The sequence below is a fragment of the Pinus tabuliformis genome, chromosome X (assembly GCF_031772625.1).
Source record: "Pinus tabuliformis cultivar Carrire ecotype Pingquan chromosome X, CPIR1, whole genome shotgun sequence".
Taxonomy (NCBI): domain Eukaryota; kingdom Viridiplantae; phylum Streptophyta; class Pinopsida; order Pinales; family Pinaceae; genus Pinus; species Pinus tabuliformis.
The window spans coordinates 172419723-172436261 of NC_142308.1; the positions used below are offsets into that span (position 1 = coordinate 172419723).

Consider the following 16539-nt stretch of genomic DNA (forward strand, 5'->3'; position numbering starts at 1 on the left):
AATAGCCGGAATTGTCGGAAATGCTGAGAACTGCCGAAACTGCCGAGAGCTGATATTTTTCTTAGATCTCTCTCATCGAGAGGTGTAGGATTGATCTAAAGATCATCCAATTCCAATAAGTATTCATGGAGATATGAATTTATTTGTGTTATGGGGCAATTCGTCAAGGTCGACCAACGACCAAATAAACCCCACTTGTGATCAACATTTTAATATAAATAGAGGTGGCCTTCAAGTCATTTTAACACACTTGGGATCTCTTCCTCTCTACTTATCTTTGGGTTTTAGTAGGAGGAGAGATCCTAAGGGATAATGCTGCCCTAATCCAGAGGGAAAAAGCTAGAACTGCCGGGAACTACTGGAAATGCCGGGAATAGCCGAAAAAGCCGTAACTGTCAGGAATAGCCGGAATTGCCGGAACTGTCAGAACTGCCGGGAATAGTCAGAATGTCGAGAACAGCCGGAACTGTCAGAACCGCTGGGAAGCTGATGCAGAGGACAGAAGCCGGAACTGCCAGAACTATCGGGAAAAGCTGGAAAAGCCAGAAAGGTTGGAACTACCAGAAATAGCCAGAATTGTCGGAACTGCCAGAACTGCCAGAACTATTGGAATTGTCGGGAATTGCCAGAACTACCGGGAATAGCCAGAAAAGTCAGAACTGTTGAAACTGATGGGAATAGCCAGAACTACCAAAACTGCCATGAATAGTTGGAACTGTCAGAAACAGCTGGAACTGCTGAAACAGCCACGAATAGCCAGAATTGCCGGAATTGTCGAAACTGTTGGGAATAGTCGGAACTATCGAGAACAACCGAAATTACCAGGAATAGCTGGAATTTCCGGAATTGCCGAAATAGCCGAAACAACCGGGAATAGCCGAATTGCCGGAACTATCGAAACTGCAAAGAATAGTTGAAACTATTGAGAACTGCCGAAAAAGTCAGGAATCTGATGCAAAGGGCAAGAGCCGGAACTGCCGGGAAAAGCCAGAATTGTTGGAACTATCAGGAAAAGCCGGAACTCTTAGAACTGTCAGGAAAAGCTGGAAAAGATGGAAAGGTCGGAACTGCGAAAATTGCCAGAAATAGCTAGAATTGTTAGAACTTTCGGAACTGCCAGAACTGCTGGAATTATCAGGAATTGCCAGAACTACTGGGAATAGCCAGAAAAGTCGGAACTGTTGAAACTGACGGGAATAGTTGGAACTATCGAAACTGCCGAAATAGCCAGGAAGCTAATGCAGAGGTTAGAAGTCAAAACTGTCGGGAAAAGCTGGAAATGTCGGAACTGCCAGGAATAGCCGGAACTGCCGGGAACAGCCAAAATTGCTGAAACTGCCGAGAACTGTTGGGAACAACCGAAATTGTCGGAACTGCTGGGACTGCTGGGAACAACCAAAATTTCCAAAACTGCCAAGAACAATCGAAACTGCCCGGACTGCCAGGAACTGTTGGAACTGTCTGAAACTACCGGAATAACCAGAGCATCTGTCTCCAAAGGAGAGCAGCATGCAAAGGACAACTAACTAACATTGCGACAGTTGTATGGTACTTAGCAACAAATACACCAAGCATACAATGTTACAACTAGCATGCAAGGGACAGATAGCATGCAACAACAAGCATGCTAAGGACAACAAGCAAGCTAGAGACAACAAGCAAGCAAGATGCAGCCAGCACATAGGTCAGTATGGCAACATGGTGCAGAAATGGCACATAATGTAGTATAGTGATGGGTATAGTCATGATTAATGAAGCATGATGAGATTCAGCGTAGTGATGATGGGTGCAGCATGGTGCAACATGGTGAGGTGCAACATGATGACTAAATGCAACACAACAATAGGTGAAGGAGTCACCTTGGAGAATCAGTTGAAGCAACATGTCTTCAACTGATCTCATGTATCATCTTCTTAGAGATGATCTATGCACTTACCTAGATAAGTCAAAATGTTGACTTTTTGTAAACGTACTATCTCTCTCTCTTTGCTGAACTATTGAAGAACATATAAGAAGAATTGATCAAGGGTTTCCTCACATTGGGGTTTGTCATGGGCTAGCACCACATCTTGTGTCCTCTTGTCTTCAATTGTCTTCTACGATTTATGTTTATGTTCTATCTGCAGTTTACTTTAATGCTCATGTGATTTCTAATTTGGAAAAGATATTGAGCTAGATGTGAAAATTGAAATAAATTGCTCTAAGCATAGAACATACCTAAATTAACATCGATGAACTATATTAGTGGTAAAATTTGTTGTTTGCACTATGATTGGTAATGTACCTTGAAAGACACACGTGCTATCATCTTCATAATGTTAACAGTTACACATCCATGACATCTCTGGTTCTTCCAACTTCTATGACATAATCAATGTAGTTGAAGCCTTCGAGATTTCTAGATCCAATGTTCTTAGAAGAATGTGGCAGGCTCAAAAGTTAGTGTCCAAGCAGTTACTCACCTTTATCACAAGTTGACCAACTAGTTTTCCTATTCTAGATTACTCTCAAGATCTCCTTACATGCCACAAACAAAAGAAGGTATTGTAAAGACAATCTCTCTCTATTTCTAAAGGAAAACAATCTCTGTTTAATGACAAAAGATATTTTTTTGTTATTTTTGGAACAGTTGCCTTGAGAACATTGCCAGAGAAATCATAATACATGAAGAGTTTATATACTCTCAAAATCTTCCAAGATCACGTAATCACAATTGAGCCTCAGCAACTATACAGTTATGAGGCAGCCTAACCCATATTCATGTAATCAGTTTTCCTTTAGATGATTATGTAATAAACAACTATACAGACAAATATGCATTCTATTGACAAGAATCTATAAACCCCTATGAAGGTCTTACAAGGAAAGGAACATTTGTACTAGGAAGATCCACCTGAAGAAATCAATTCCTGCTGGCTCAACCAACAAAGGTCGTTGTGCAATCTGCAGGTACCAAGCAATAATCCCACACAGCAGTGTCCAGGTTTTGCTAGCATCTTATTAAAAAAAGTTTCATTTCTCCCCATGTAGGTTGACCATACCAATGTAAAGTTTCATTGTTCAAAAGTTTAGGGCCTCCTTGGTAAAACCATGCATGTCATATTCAGTGACTATGGAATACTCTGAGGTAGATTCAGTAATAAATTTTGTTCATCAATAGAGTTTTGGCATTTTCTGGCTAAGTTAAGGCACCAACACCACAACTGTTATGAATAACCTAGTCAAGTCTCAAGAGAGAGCCTCTTTTGTCTCATCTCTATATCAATCCATGAAATGGTGGAGAGCCTAACAACCTTCTCTTTTAATCACTCAAGCTAGACCAAATTGACAAGCTGTATTCCTACCTAACCAAACATTTTCCATGTTTTTGCTTCCTCATAAAAAGATATCAGTCTAGGGGATATCCTGATGCAAAATGTACATCTCAACAGACTATTTTAACACCTTGTTTTAGGAGATTAACCCACTGGCCTTTGTTCTATGGTGACTTTCCAAACCCAATAGCTCCTCCATAAGATTACTCTCGTATTGAATCTAAAACCATTTAACTATGATTAATTGGTAGCACATACAATTTGCAAGGAAGGGTCACAGTTTCAGGTTTGGACTGTTTAGTCAAGTTTATAGCTTAAATGGTAGTTTCATTCTTTGAGTTAAACTATCTTTGACATATATGATATAACTTACCTAGTCTATTTTTATGTCACTACTAAAACAATCCATGAAATGTGCATGCAAGGTCTAAAATCAATGCTTAACTTGGCTTCCAGAGTAATGTTCCACATTTGAATGGACTTCCCAAAACATTGCATTGTGTTTATATAATGCTTCATGCATCTCTAGTGAAAACTAAAGGCTAGATTCCAAATGTGTTTGTCAGATGTTGCTTATGAATGCATAGATAAGATTGGTTTATTTCATATATTCTCAAGAGAGAGCCTCTTTTGTCTCATCTCTATATCAATCTATGAAATGGTGGAGATCCTAACAACTTTCTCTTTTAATCACTCAAGCTAGACCAAATTGACAAGCTGTATTCCTACCTAACCAAACATTTTCCATGTTTTTCCTTCCTCATAAAAAGATATCAGTCTAGGGGATATCTTGATGCAAAATGTACATCTTAGCTGATTATTTTAACACCTTGTTTTAGGAGATTAACCCACTGCCCTTTGTTCTATGGTGACTTTCCAAACCCAATAGCTCCTCCATAAGATTACTCTCGTATTGAATCTAAACCATTTAACTATGATTAATTGGTATTTCCTTATCAACATTTATAAACATTTATCAAATACCATCACACAAATGGCATGGTTAATATCAGCAAAAGGCATGGCTATTAGTGCAGCAACGTTGAAGCATTTGGCACACGAATAATACAGCAATGCAACAGCTAGATATAGTATTTGAAAACGAAAAATAGGATATACTAGAATGCCATAGTTAACATTGTAACATAGTGCTTGGCACAGTTAGGAAAGAAAATAAACATAGTTAGAAAAGGCTATTCATTGCAGCAAAGTAGGCACTTGGACATAGCAAATTCAGATGTCCCATTTGTGGTTTGATATTCCTTTTTTTCTCTGCATAATGAATTTCCGGAGGAAACCCACTGGGTACTTCCCCTCATTCTGAGAATGGTAGCCAGGTTAAACCGGATTCTTTAGGGCTCAAGGCCAGCTCAATTGTTAGCAATTAGCTCATGAAGAGAGCAAGCATGTCACAAAGTGGAATATGAACCCAGATGTAGGAGGATAACTACTTTCCTCTCAACAACTAGAGCTACACCCAATTGACCTATAGTTTGATAATTGGCTAAATTTGATATATTTTTGTAAGACAGTTCTCTCATGGGGAGTGGGTACAGCAGATGGAGAATTACGTTAGATCAAGTCAGAAATGTGAGAGTAAATAGCCATGAGAGAAAAATCTATGGGAGACAACTTTTTCGTGTATGTAGAGAAGGATACTAAGAGCAAGGCTTAATGTGTAAAGGTGGTGGTATGCAAAACAAAGAAAGGAAAAAAAAGATCGAGGGGATAAATAGAAATGTCTCCTCTCGTTTATATATTTTGATGATTTGAAAAAAATCTTACTCATTTTCATCCTTCTTCCTTGTCTGTTTGTTGTCCCATTTTTTGCTACTGTTGACTTCTTTTTCTTTGAAACCAGCCCATTTCTTTATCTCTTTATGTCCTCATCCATTCTCTTTCAAAATGTTTCGATTAAAGGTTTGCTCCATGAATTTCACGTAAACTCATCATCGATATCTATTGATCTTCACCATTTGAGTCTCAGCAGGACCATTTTTTTCTCTGATACCTATTTCCATTGTTCTTTCATACCTTCAAAGGAGAAGCAGCTTCAACATGCACAACCATGAGAAAAGCACTGGGAAAAGATGAAGAAGACAATGGAGATGTAGGACAGCAAAAATATCTCTATTTCTAATTGATTAATTGCAAATAAATGATAGTCTCAAAGTGTGGTAATTGAGAGGACAACTGCCTCCAGAGTAAGTTCATTTTTTCCCTTTTTGAATGTAACATGGCATATTATGGTTTAGGAATCCCCTGATAGGAAAGTATCTTTGAATTTAACACAACATATTAAGGTTTAGGAATTCCCTGATTGGAAAGTACTACTAACAAACACTTAAAAATGGAATTACCATACACTGCGATATCCATGATGGTTGGATCACCAAGAAACTAGTACTGTTATGCAGCATGGATGGACTGTTAAATTTGAAGACAGAGTATGGTTGGATCACCAAGAAACTTGTACTGTTATGCAGCATGGATGGACTGTTAAATTTGAAGACAGAGTATAGTAAGAAACATAAAATCTCATTACGCACTAGTTTAAATCAATGTTCACTGCAAATGAGATAAGGTGTCCTTCAAATCACATTATACACTTGTCTGAATCATCACTACATTGAGCCATTTCTAACAGACAGTTTGATAACAGAGACAGTTTGCTAACAGGGACAGTTTGATCATATGTTCCAAGTACAAACTCAAAATACTAATGGAAGACAGGTGATCCTCATGCATTGGAGACATAACATATACGTTTTCATAGACGTTATCTGTTCACAACTAAAACTTCATTCCCTATGGGCCTTTCCACTATACGTGATTAATTAGCTTTACAAAAAACCCCTTTTCCAATCTATCTACTCTCTGAGGTTATATAACCTTATCTTCTTCAAAAAATCCTTACTTTATAACATAAGGGACATGATAGGAAGACTTCAAAAAGAAGTCTGTAGAATCTTTCATCACACCGTCAAGAACTTGTAAATATTTATGGCAACAGGGGACAAAGTCAAAGTCCCCTTTGATAACTCATTCGCTGAAGTATTTAGTTCATGAAGAATGTCCCTGAAAGAATATTTGTCAAAGTCTGTTGAAGTGTTGAGTTCGTGAAGAATGTTCGTGAAAGAATTTCATTTAAAAGATATAATTGAGTTATAAAAGTCCACCAACAAATGACATAGATTTATATTTATTAATTGATGCTTTCCTATTGGCCTAATCAATACAAGGTTGGAATCACTCATGATCTGCAACTTCTTAACACCTCTAAGCATAACAACCTCAATAATTTTTCTTAGGGAAGTAAACTATGCTTGGTTAGTTGATCCTCTATCAAGAGAATATTGAATATGGAAATAGTGATCAGGAATGAGAAAAGGAACAACACATACCCCACAAATGCAGGGATGGTCTTAACTAACACCATAAATAAATAAACTCAAAATCCAAAGCTATCATTACTGATATCAGTATATGTCAAACAAAAAATAAATTCAGACCGCTTCAGTCCAATCCTAAAAAAACTTATTGTAGGCAAACAAATTTGGAACTAACCAACCAATGTGAAATGAATTTTCAGTGAAATTATCAAATATACTACACAAATTGATGATATATATACGAAAAATAGAGCATTTATCAACCAAAATTAAGACATCACGTCTGTAAAATGCCAGTCATTGTACAATTGTTCTCTGCTTAAAAAAGTACCATACGAGTATTCCAAACAAAAACTGTGGGTATTTTTGTTCTATATCAATAACATCGTCTAGTCCAATTGCCAAAAATACTAGTTGGTTTTGTCCTAAGCTATGTGGCCTCAACTAAACAGGTCATCAAGAACAAAATGTTGGACTTATGGTTGAATCAACCTTCACAACAAAGACACAGTGAATTATTTCATTCCAGACTTATGTCTCGATTTGTAGATGGAAATGCAGTTTGTGTGGAGAACTAGTGTAGTAAGGGTATCTTTGATGCAGGAGCATGTGACTCAGAGGGGAAAAATCTTACAAATTATTCAAAAAATCCAAAAAATCTACAGGCAAGGGAGTGGGGTCCTTTAGCCTGCAATTTCTATGTTTTTTTTAGTTAAAAGATAGAATAGAATCTAGCAATAAAACATGCTATTTGTGCTCAGCTGTAACAAAGCTTTTCAAGCTTTAAATCATTCTGTAAAGCATGCTTTTCTTTGTATCAGATAAGGACTGAGAAGGCCTATCCTTAGTTATAAATAAAGAGGCAGCGAAGCTCTCAAAAAAGAGAGAAGAGAGGAGCGAGTGCCAAGCATTATTATTGAAACTTTTCTCTCGGCGTTCTTAATCCAATGGGTTCTGGTAATATGTAAGCATAATTTATCACTTTGTGTATTGACAGTGTGAAATTGTTTTACTGTTTCCGCTTGATACACCTGCTGTGTAAACTGGCATTTGGTCGTTTTCCTTTTCATTTATGTGTCCGCAGGCCTTTAATTACATTTCATAAGTTTCGCATATATTTCAGTTTACTTTAAAGATTCATACATTAAGCGGCACTGTAGCGGACGTCAAATACTATTTATATTGGTTCATAACCCATCGGGTCCGAACCAAATATCGCGTCGGAAGGGAGAGAGGCCTCAACACTACGAAAGCTTCGATATTCCAGAGCCGATTTGTTATAGATTTTGGTTTATAATCTTTTCGGGTCTGAAAGGAACCCTTGGCACAGTTAAGTTGGCGAGATCCGAAATCTGGAGCCGAAATATAATATATCACAGTTAAATGGTTTCGGCGGGTCCGTAAGGTCCATTGTGTTAACAACCCGCCGACGGAAATCGCCGAAAAGGCCGAACCCGAAATTCCTATAGAACGGCCTAGAAAGGGGTCGTCGGGTCCGTCATTTCAGAGGTGGAAAGGATGTCAATTGTGGCGACCGCCGATAACTGGAACCAGCGAAGTTATTAAAGACTGCATATAAAATATCGGGTCCGCAAGCTTTGCTTTAGCGATCGCGATACATATCGGACCCGAATTCAATATAGAGACGGTAGAATAAGGACATCGGGTCCGTGGCATATCGAGCGTTGCTCCATATAATCCGTCGATATACCAAAGGGATAGCGAGCGCCGATATAAGGAAGAGGGGAAATATAAAAGCGCAACTGTGTGTGTGTTAAAGTAATTCTTTAGAATTACTGCCCGATAGATTATATTGTGTAAGTCCTCCATTTGCAAAGCGATCGCCGATAGTGTTGGGGGTATAACCCTTCTTATAAGACCTCCGATAGTGTGTTGGCATAATTCTTTGAGAATTACTGCCGATACAGATAAAGCCACTGTTTTGCCAATTTGGAATTGGAGGGATAATGAGACTATCAGTTAATGACTGATACTAAAGAAGGACCAGAAAGGGAAGTTGATCAAGACATAGAAGAACTTGCTGGTAGATTAGGAAGATTGTCTCTAACGCCTGCAACCCCGCCATCATTAGTGGTATTAGAGCCATCAACTAACATTGAATTGAATCTCAGGAGCGGAAGAAGGATGGCTTTCAGAGTTGGAAGAGGACGAGGACGTGGTGGAAGAGGACGGCCTGTTGCAAATGCTGAACTAATGGAAACAGTAGAAGAGCTGTGAGCTAGAGTGGATGCATTAACTTTAGATAGAAATATAGATGATGGAGATGTCAGTGAGCCTGAAATTGAAGCTGCTGAAGAGGAGGAAGCTGTACAGGTTACTCCTGAGATGAGGTTCTTTCAGTCAGTATTGAAATCCACAGCCAGGCCATGGAACCAATTAGTACCGATATATCAAGGAGGATTGAATCCAGAAGAATTGATCGACTGGATTAACAGCATGGAGAAATTCTTCGATTATGAGGAAACAGAAGACGAGAAGAAAGTAAAGTTTGCTGTCACCAAATTAAAAGGCCATGCAGCACTCTGGTGGGATGGTGTGCAGGGGGAAAGGAAGAGACTTGGTAAGCAGCCAATCAAGAACTGGAGCCGAATGGTAGCAAAGTTAAGAGGTAAGTTTTTGCCAAGTAATTATCAGCAAACATTGTTTAGACAAATGCAAAATCTTAGACAGAGAGCTTTAACAGTAAAAGAATATACAGAAGAGTTTTATAAAGTAAGCATAAGAGCTGGAGAAGCCCAAGACACAGATGAGAAGGTGGCTAGATATATGAATGGCCTCAGGATGGATATTCAGGATGAGATAAGTTTGTTGTCTCCTAAAACAGTAGAGGAAGCTTATCAGATAGCGCTGAAAGCTGAGGAAAAACTCATGAGGAAGTAGTCTGCCAAAGGGAGAGGGACTTTCAGAGGAAAAGGAAGTCAAGGTGGTAGAGGAAGATCTACAGCACCTAGAGATGGAGCTAGCAGTAGCTCAACCCAGCATGCACCCAAAGAAGGTGATGCAAGAGGCAGAGGGATTTTTTCCAGAGGAAGAGGAGGCAGAGGAAGAGGCAGAGAATTAAGATGTTACAGATGTAACAAGCTGGGACACAGAGCTTTTGAGTGCCCAGAGAATGCAGACATAAAGCAGAGGAATGCAATTGTTGCTCCAGCTGAAGAAGAAGCACCAGCAGCAGCAGTAGCAGAAGAAGAAAACACACCAGAAAGAGGAGAATCTCTGGTGATTAATAAAGTCTTACTTAAGCCAATGAAGGAGGTGGCTGCTGAACCGCCACAAAGGAAAACTTTATTCAGGACAGTGTGCAAAGTCCAAGGGAAATGTTGCCAGATGATCATTGATAGTGGCAGCACTGATAATTTGGTCTCTACAGAAGTAGTGGAGAAATTGAAGCTGAAGACAATGAAGCATCCAACACCTTATAAGGTGTCATGGTTACAAAAGGGACATCAACTGTTGGTAAGTGAACAGTGTGAAGTGGAATTTCAAGTGGGCAAGTACAAAGATAAAATTGTTTGTGATGTGATGCCAATGGACATGTTTCACATATTGCTTGGAAGACCTTGGCAATATGACAGAGGAGCCATACATGATGGGAAGAGAAACACCTACAAGTTTGGAAAAGATGGTGTTAATCATACATTGTTGCCTTTGCAAGAAGAAGAGGCGCCGGGGCAGAAGACTAGTCCAAAAACTCTGTTGCTTGGAGGGAAGGAATACTTGAAGCAGATTGAAGAAAATGAGGTAAACTTTGCTGTAATTTGCAAGCCCAAGGTAACAATGACTTCTACTAAAATTTCTGAATTACCCATTGAAATTCAAGAAATGCTGGAGAATTATTGTGATATTATTGTTGATGATTTTCCTAATGAATTACCGCCAATTCGAAAAATCAGTCATCATATAGATTTGATTCATGGAGCAAGCTTACCTAACAAAGCAGCATATAGAATGACTCCTGTAGAAAATGAAGAAGTTAAGAAACAGGTGCAAGAATTGCTTGACAAGGGGTTGATCAAAGAAAGCCTGAGTCCTTGTGCAGTGCCAACAGTGCTGAGCCCGAAGAAAGATGGAGGCTGGAGAATGTGTACAGATTCAAGAGCCATCAATAAGATTACAATCAGGTATAGATTTCCGTTACCCAGAATTGAAGATTTAATGGATTGCTTGTCTGGCGCAAAATATTTTTCAAAGTTAGATCTTAAAAGTGGCTATCATCAGATAAGGATAAGAGAAGGGGATGAATGGAAAACCGCTTTTAAGACCAATGAAGGATTATATGAGTGGAGAGTGATGCCTTTTGGGTTGTCCAATGCACCAAGTACATTCATGAGGCTTATGAATGAAGTTCTTAAAGAATTCATTGGTAAATTTGTAATAGTATATTTGGACAATATATTAGTCTATAGCAGGTCCAAGGAGGAGCACTTGAGGCATTTACATTATGTCTTACAGAAGCTACAACAAGAAAAATTATTGTTGAATCTGAAGAAATGTTTTTTCATGAAAGAGGAGCTGGTGTACTTGGGATTTTTTATCTCAGCTGAAGGATTAAAGATGGATCCAGAAAAGATCAAAGCAATTGTGGAGTGGCCTTCACCCAAGAGTATTTTTGAGGTAAGGAGTTTTCATGGTCTTGCTAGTTTTTATAGAAAATTCATTAAGAATTTTAGTAAGATTAATGCACCTATTATTGAGACCATAAAGAAGGATAAACAGCCATTTAAGTGGACTGCTGAAGCAGAGAGAAATTTTTAGCTGTTAAAGAGGAAAATAACTGAAAAGCCTGTTTTGGTTCTTCCTGATTTTAACAAAACTTTTCAAGTTAAGTGTGATGCCAGCGCAGAAGCAATTGGAGGAGTTTTAAGCCAAGAAGATAGACCAATAGCTTACTTCAGTGAAAAGTTAAATGATGCAAAAAGGAAGTATTCTTCTTATGATAAGGAGTTTTATGCAGTTGTGCAGGCACTAAAGAAGTGGAGGCATTATTTAATGTCGAAAGAATTTATCCTTTATTCAGATAACCATGCATTGCAATTTATAATGCAGCAGCCAAAACTCAGCCAGAGACATGCTAAATGGGTAGAATATCTTCAAGGCTTTCATTTTGTGTTGAAGCATATAACTGGACAATCAAACAAAGTCGCTTATGCCTTAAGTAGGAGAAGTGTATTGCTGCAAGAAAGTCAAATCCAAGTGTTGGGTTTTGATTTTCTTAAAGAATTATATGAGACCGATTCAGATTTTAAAGAGGCATTTGAGGCTTGTAAGAATCCTGTTTTGGTGGACAAGAGCAAGTGGCTGGATTATTTTATATAAGATGGACTGTTATTTAAAAAAAATCAGCTGTGCATACCCAACTGTTCAATGAGAGAGAATTTAATCAAAGAGAAGCATAGTGGAGGACTTGCAGGACATTTTGGTAGAGAGAAAACCTTTGAACAGCTCAACAGATTTTACTTCTGGCTGAAAATGAAACCTGAAGTAGAGAAGTATGTAAAAAATTGTAAAGTCTGCCAGTATGCAAAAGGAAGGCGCCAGAACACAGGGTTGTATATTCCATTGCCAATTCCAAATAGGCCTTGGGATATGGTAAGTATGGATTTTGTGCTAGGATTTCCAAAGACTCAAAGAGGCTATGATTCAATTTTTGTGGTAGTGGATAGATTTTCAAAAATGGCACACTTTATTCCATGTTATAAAACTAGTGATGCTTCTCACATTGCTAACTTGTTTTTTAAAGAAATTGTAAGATTACATGGATTGCCCAAAAGCATTGTTTCAGACAGGGATTCAAAGTTCGTTGGACATTTTTGGAGAACACTATGGAAGAAGCTGGGAACTAAATTAAATTTCAGTTCTTCCTATCATCCACAAACTGATGGACAGACTGAAGTTGTGAATAGAAGTTTAGGCAATCTTTTGAGGAGCTTTACTGCAGAACATCCAAAGCAATGGGATCAAGTGTTACCACAAGTTGAATATGCATATAATGACTCACCAAATAGGAGCACAGGACAGAGCCCATTCCATATTGTTTATGGAATGCACCCAAGGGGAATATCTGAATTAAGGAATTTGGGAAAAGAAGAAATGAGAAGTGCAGAAGGTGAAGACTTTGCTTCAAGAATGCAGACGATACATGAACAAGTGAAACAGCAGCTACAAGACAGCAACATTCAATATAAAACTAGAGCAGACACGAGGAGAAGAGAAGTGAACTTTGAAGTTGGAGACTTGGTTTTAGCACACCTCAGAAAGGAGAGATTTCCAAAGGGAGAGTATAATAAGTTAAAATCCAAGAAAATTGGACCATGTAGAATACTGAGGAAATTCTCTGCAAATGCTTATGAAATTGAATTACCACCTGGTGTGGGAATATCACCAATTTTTAATGTTGCAGACTTGTACAAATATGAGAATGAAGCTGCAGATGATACAGCACAGGATCAAGAGACTCTGGAGATTGACTGGGTAAAACAGTTACCCACAGCCAAGGATTTACAGCCAGAAAGAATTCTGGATAAGAAAGTGTATAAGAAGACAAGGGCACGAGAGTATTTCCAGTATCTGGTGAAATGGAAGGGACAGCCAATCGCTGAAGCTACTTGGGTTACAGAAGACATTCTACAGAAATTGGGCAAATCTGTAGATGAACTCATGGACAGGAGCCCATGAAGAATTTTGTCCTCAGGAGTCTGATGCAGGAGCATGTGACTCAGAGGGGAAAAATCTTCCAAATTATTCAAAAAATCCAAAAAAATCTACAGGCAAGGGAGTGGGGTCCTTTAGCCTGCAATTTCTATGTTTTTTTTAGTTAAAAGATAGAATAGAATCTAGCAATAAAACATGCTATTTATGCTCAGCTGTAACAAAGCTTTTCAAGCTTTAAATCATTCTGTAAAGCATGCTTTTCTTTGTATCGGATAAGGACCGAGAAGGCCTATCCTTAGTTATAAATAAAGAGGCAGCGAAGCTCTCAAAAAAGAGAGAAGAGAGGAGCGAGTGCCAAGCATTATTATTGAAACTTTTCTCTCGGCGTTCTTAATCCAATGGGTTCTGGTAATATGTATGCATAATTTATCACTTTGTGTATTGACAGTGTGAAATTGTTTTATTGTTTCCGCTTGATACACCTGCTGTGTAAATTGGCATTTGGTCGTTTTCCTTTTCATTTATGTGTCCGCAGGCCTTTAATTACATTTTATAAGTTTCGCATATATTTCAGTTTACTTTAAAGATTCATACATTAAGCGGCACTGTAGCGGACGTCAAATACTATTTATATTGGTTCATAACCCATCGGGTCCGAACCAAATATCGCGTCGGAAGGGAGAGAGGCCTTAACACTGCGAAAGCTCTGATATTCTGGAGCCGATTTGTTATAGAGTTTGGTTTATAATATTTTCGGGTCCGAAAGGAACCCTTGGCACAGTTAAGTTGGCGAGCTCCGAAATCCGGAGCCAAAATATAATATATCACAGTTAAATGGTTTCGGCGGGTCCGTAAGGTCCATTGTGTTAACAACCCGCCGACGGAAATCGCCGAAAAGGCCGGACCTAAAATTCCTATAGAACGGCCCAGAAAGGGGTCATCGGGTCCGTCATTTCGGAGGTGGAAAGGCTATCAATTATGGCAACCGCCGATAACTGGAACCGGCGAAGTTATTAAAAACTGCATATAAAATATCGGGTCCGCAAGCTTTGCTTTAGCGATCGCGATACATATCGGACCCGAATTCAATATAGAGACGGTAGAATAAGGACATCGGGTCCGTGGCATATCGAGCGTTGCTCCATATGATCCGCCAATATACCAAAGGGATAGCGAGTGCCAATATAAGGAAGAGGGGAAATATAAAAGCGCGACTGTGTGTGTGTTAAAGTAATTCTTTAGAATTACTGCCCGATAGATTATATTGTGTAAGTCCTCCATTTGCAAAGCGATCGCCGATAGTGTTGGGGGTATAACCCTTCTTATAAGACCTCCGATAGTGTGTTGGCATAATTCTTTGAGAATTACTGCCGATACAGATAAAGCCACTGTTTTGCCAATTTGGAATTGGAGGGATAATGAGACTATCAGTTAATGACTGATACTAAAGAAGGACCAGAAAGGGAAGTTGATCAAGACATAGAAGAACTTGCTGGCAGATTAGGAAGATTGTCTCTAACGCCTGCAACCCCGCCATCAATCTTAGATGCCGAGCTTTGTCTATCTCATGATAGCTACAATGGTCATAGAGACAAACTATGAACAGTGGAACTGACAAAGACACTGTTTGAAAGAAACCAGGGGATGGGGCCTGAAATTTCTTGACAAAAGCCTTCATAATTCAAAATCAATACATTCACATGATCAAGATGACTTTTACAAGTCAAAATGCAACAATAATTTCGCAGTGAGCCCTACCCCAATTTCAACATGATGTCGATAAAAATGCTATTATGATGGCCTTCCCAAGAATGATTGGACTGAATTTCAACTTACACTTCAGTCTTTCCACTACTTGTAAACATGGATATTTTCAATTTTGAGGGTTGGAAAATGTGTTTTTTAATGCTCCAGATGTTATTAACAAATGGGGTTTATGTTTTGCAGGTCAGGCATTGTGCTATTGAACAAAATCTATGGCCATTTTGATGACTTATGATGGGACTTACAGTTCAGTCTTTCCACTACTTGTAAGCATGGATATTTTCAATTTTGAGGGTTTATATGTTGCTTCATTGTGAAGGAAAATTGTTTTTTAATGCTCCAGATGTTATTAACAAACAGGGTTTATGTTTTGCAGGTCAGGCATTGTGCTATTGAACAGAATCTATGACCATTTTGACTACTTATGATGGGACTTACATTTCAGTCTTTCCACTACTTGTAAGCATGGATATTTTCAATTTTGAGGGTTTCTATGTTGCTTCATTGTGAAGGAAAATGTGTTTCTTAATGCTCTAGATGTTATTAACAAATGTGGTTTATGTTTTGCAGGTCAGGCATTGTGCTATTGAACAAAATCTATGACCATTTTGACAACTTATGTTGGGACTTGTTACAACAGATAGTCCATGCCCAATGATATCAAAATATTCTATTCATGAAAAAGAAAAAGGGTGGTTTCGTATAAAGATGGAAGCCTCTCAAATTAGTCTTCTTGAGAAAAAGGTGAAAGTTATTGTTGAGAAACTGGCTAGGGATAGGTCACTGAAAGAACCACCAATTTGTATCTTTTCTAGACGTAATCTGGGTATCTCTCATCTCAAGCGTTCTTGTGGTAATATGCTATTGAAAATAAGAAGACTTGTGGTAATATGCCATTGAAAATACAACAATTTGTATCTGTTCTAGACGTAATCTGGGTATCCCTCATCTCAAGCGTTCTTGCGGTAATATGCCATTGAAAATAATAAGACATCCTAACATTCCTACCTAGAAAGTGCATGGTGAAGATGTTTCGGAAGCGATAAAGGTTTTTCTGCTTATCAATGTACTTCAAAGAACTTCAAGGCAAGACAAAATGATGTCAAGTAGCTGGAACAATCTTAAAGAGGACGAGGATATGGAAACAACAAAATGTACATTTATTTTATTCCTATCAGAATGATATGTCAAGTAGCTTGTCTTTTCAATCTTGTACATTTATTTTATTCCTATCATATAACTTGGATTGCAAAAAAGTGCTCTTAAGACATTGTGTTCTCATTGTGCAGATTCATGCAAAGCTCATGTCATGGTTGTAAGTATAGGAATCCATAGACTGTGCCCTTACAAGCTTTAGTGAAGATGGCTCAACTTAGTTGTTAGAAGAACAATTATTT

General features: G+C 38.4%; 1 protein-coding gene across 1 annotated transcript in view; it reads right to left on the reverse strand.

Annotated features, from left to right (window-relative positions):
- Positions 1-941: 941 nt before the first annotated feature.
- Positions 942-16539, reverse strand: part of LOC149139009 (uncharacterized) — a 141698-nt gene continuing 126100 nt past the window's right edge. Inside the window, exons 3-4 of the mRNA XM_089450556.1 lie at positions 1193-1488; positions 942-1067 (exon numbers count right to left, since the gene is read on the reverse strand). Of these exons, the coding sequence (XP_089306682.1) occupies positions 942-1067; positions 1193-1488 (422 nt within the window). The remainder of the gene's footprint in view (positions 1068-1192; positions 1489-16539) is intronic.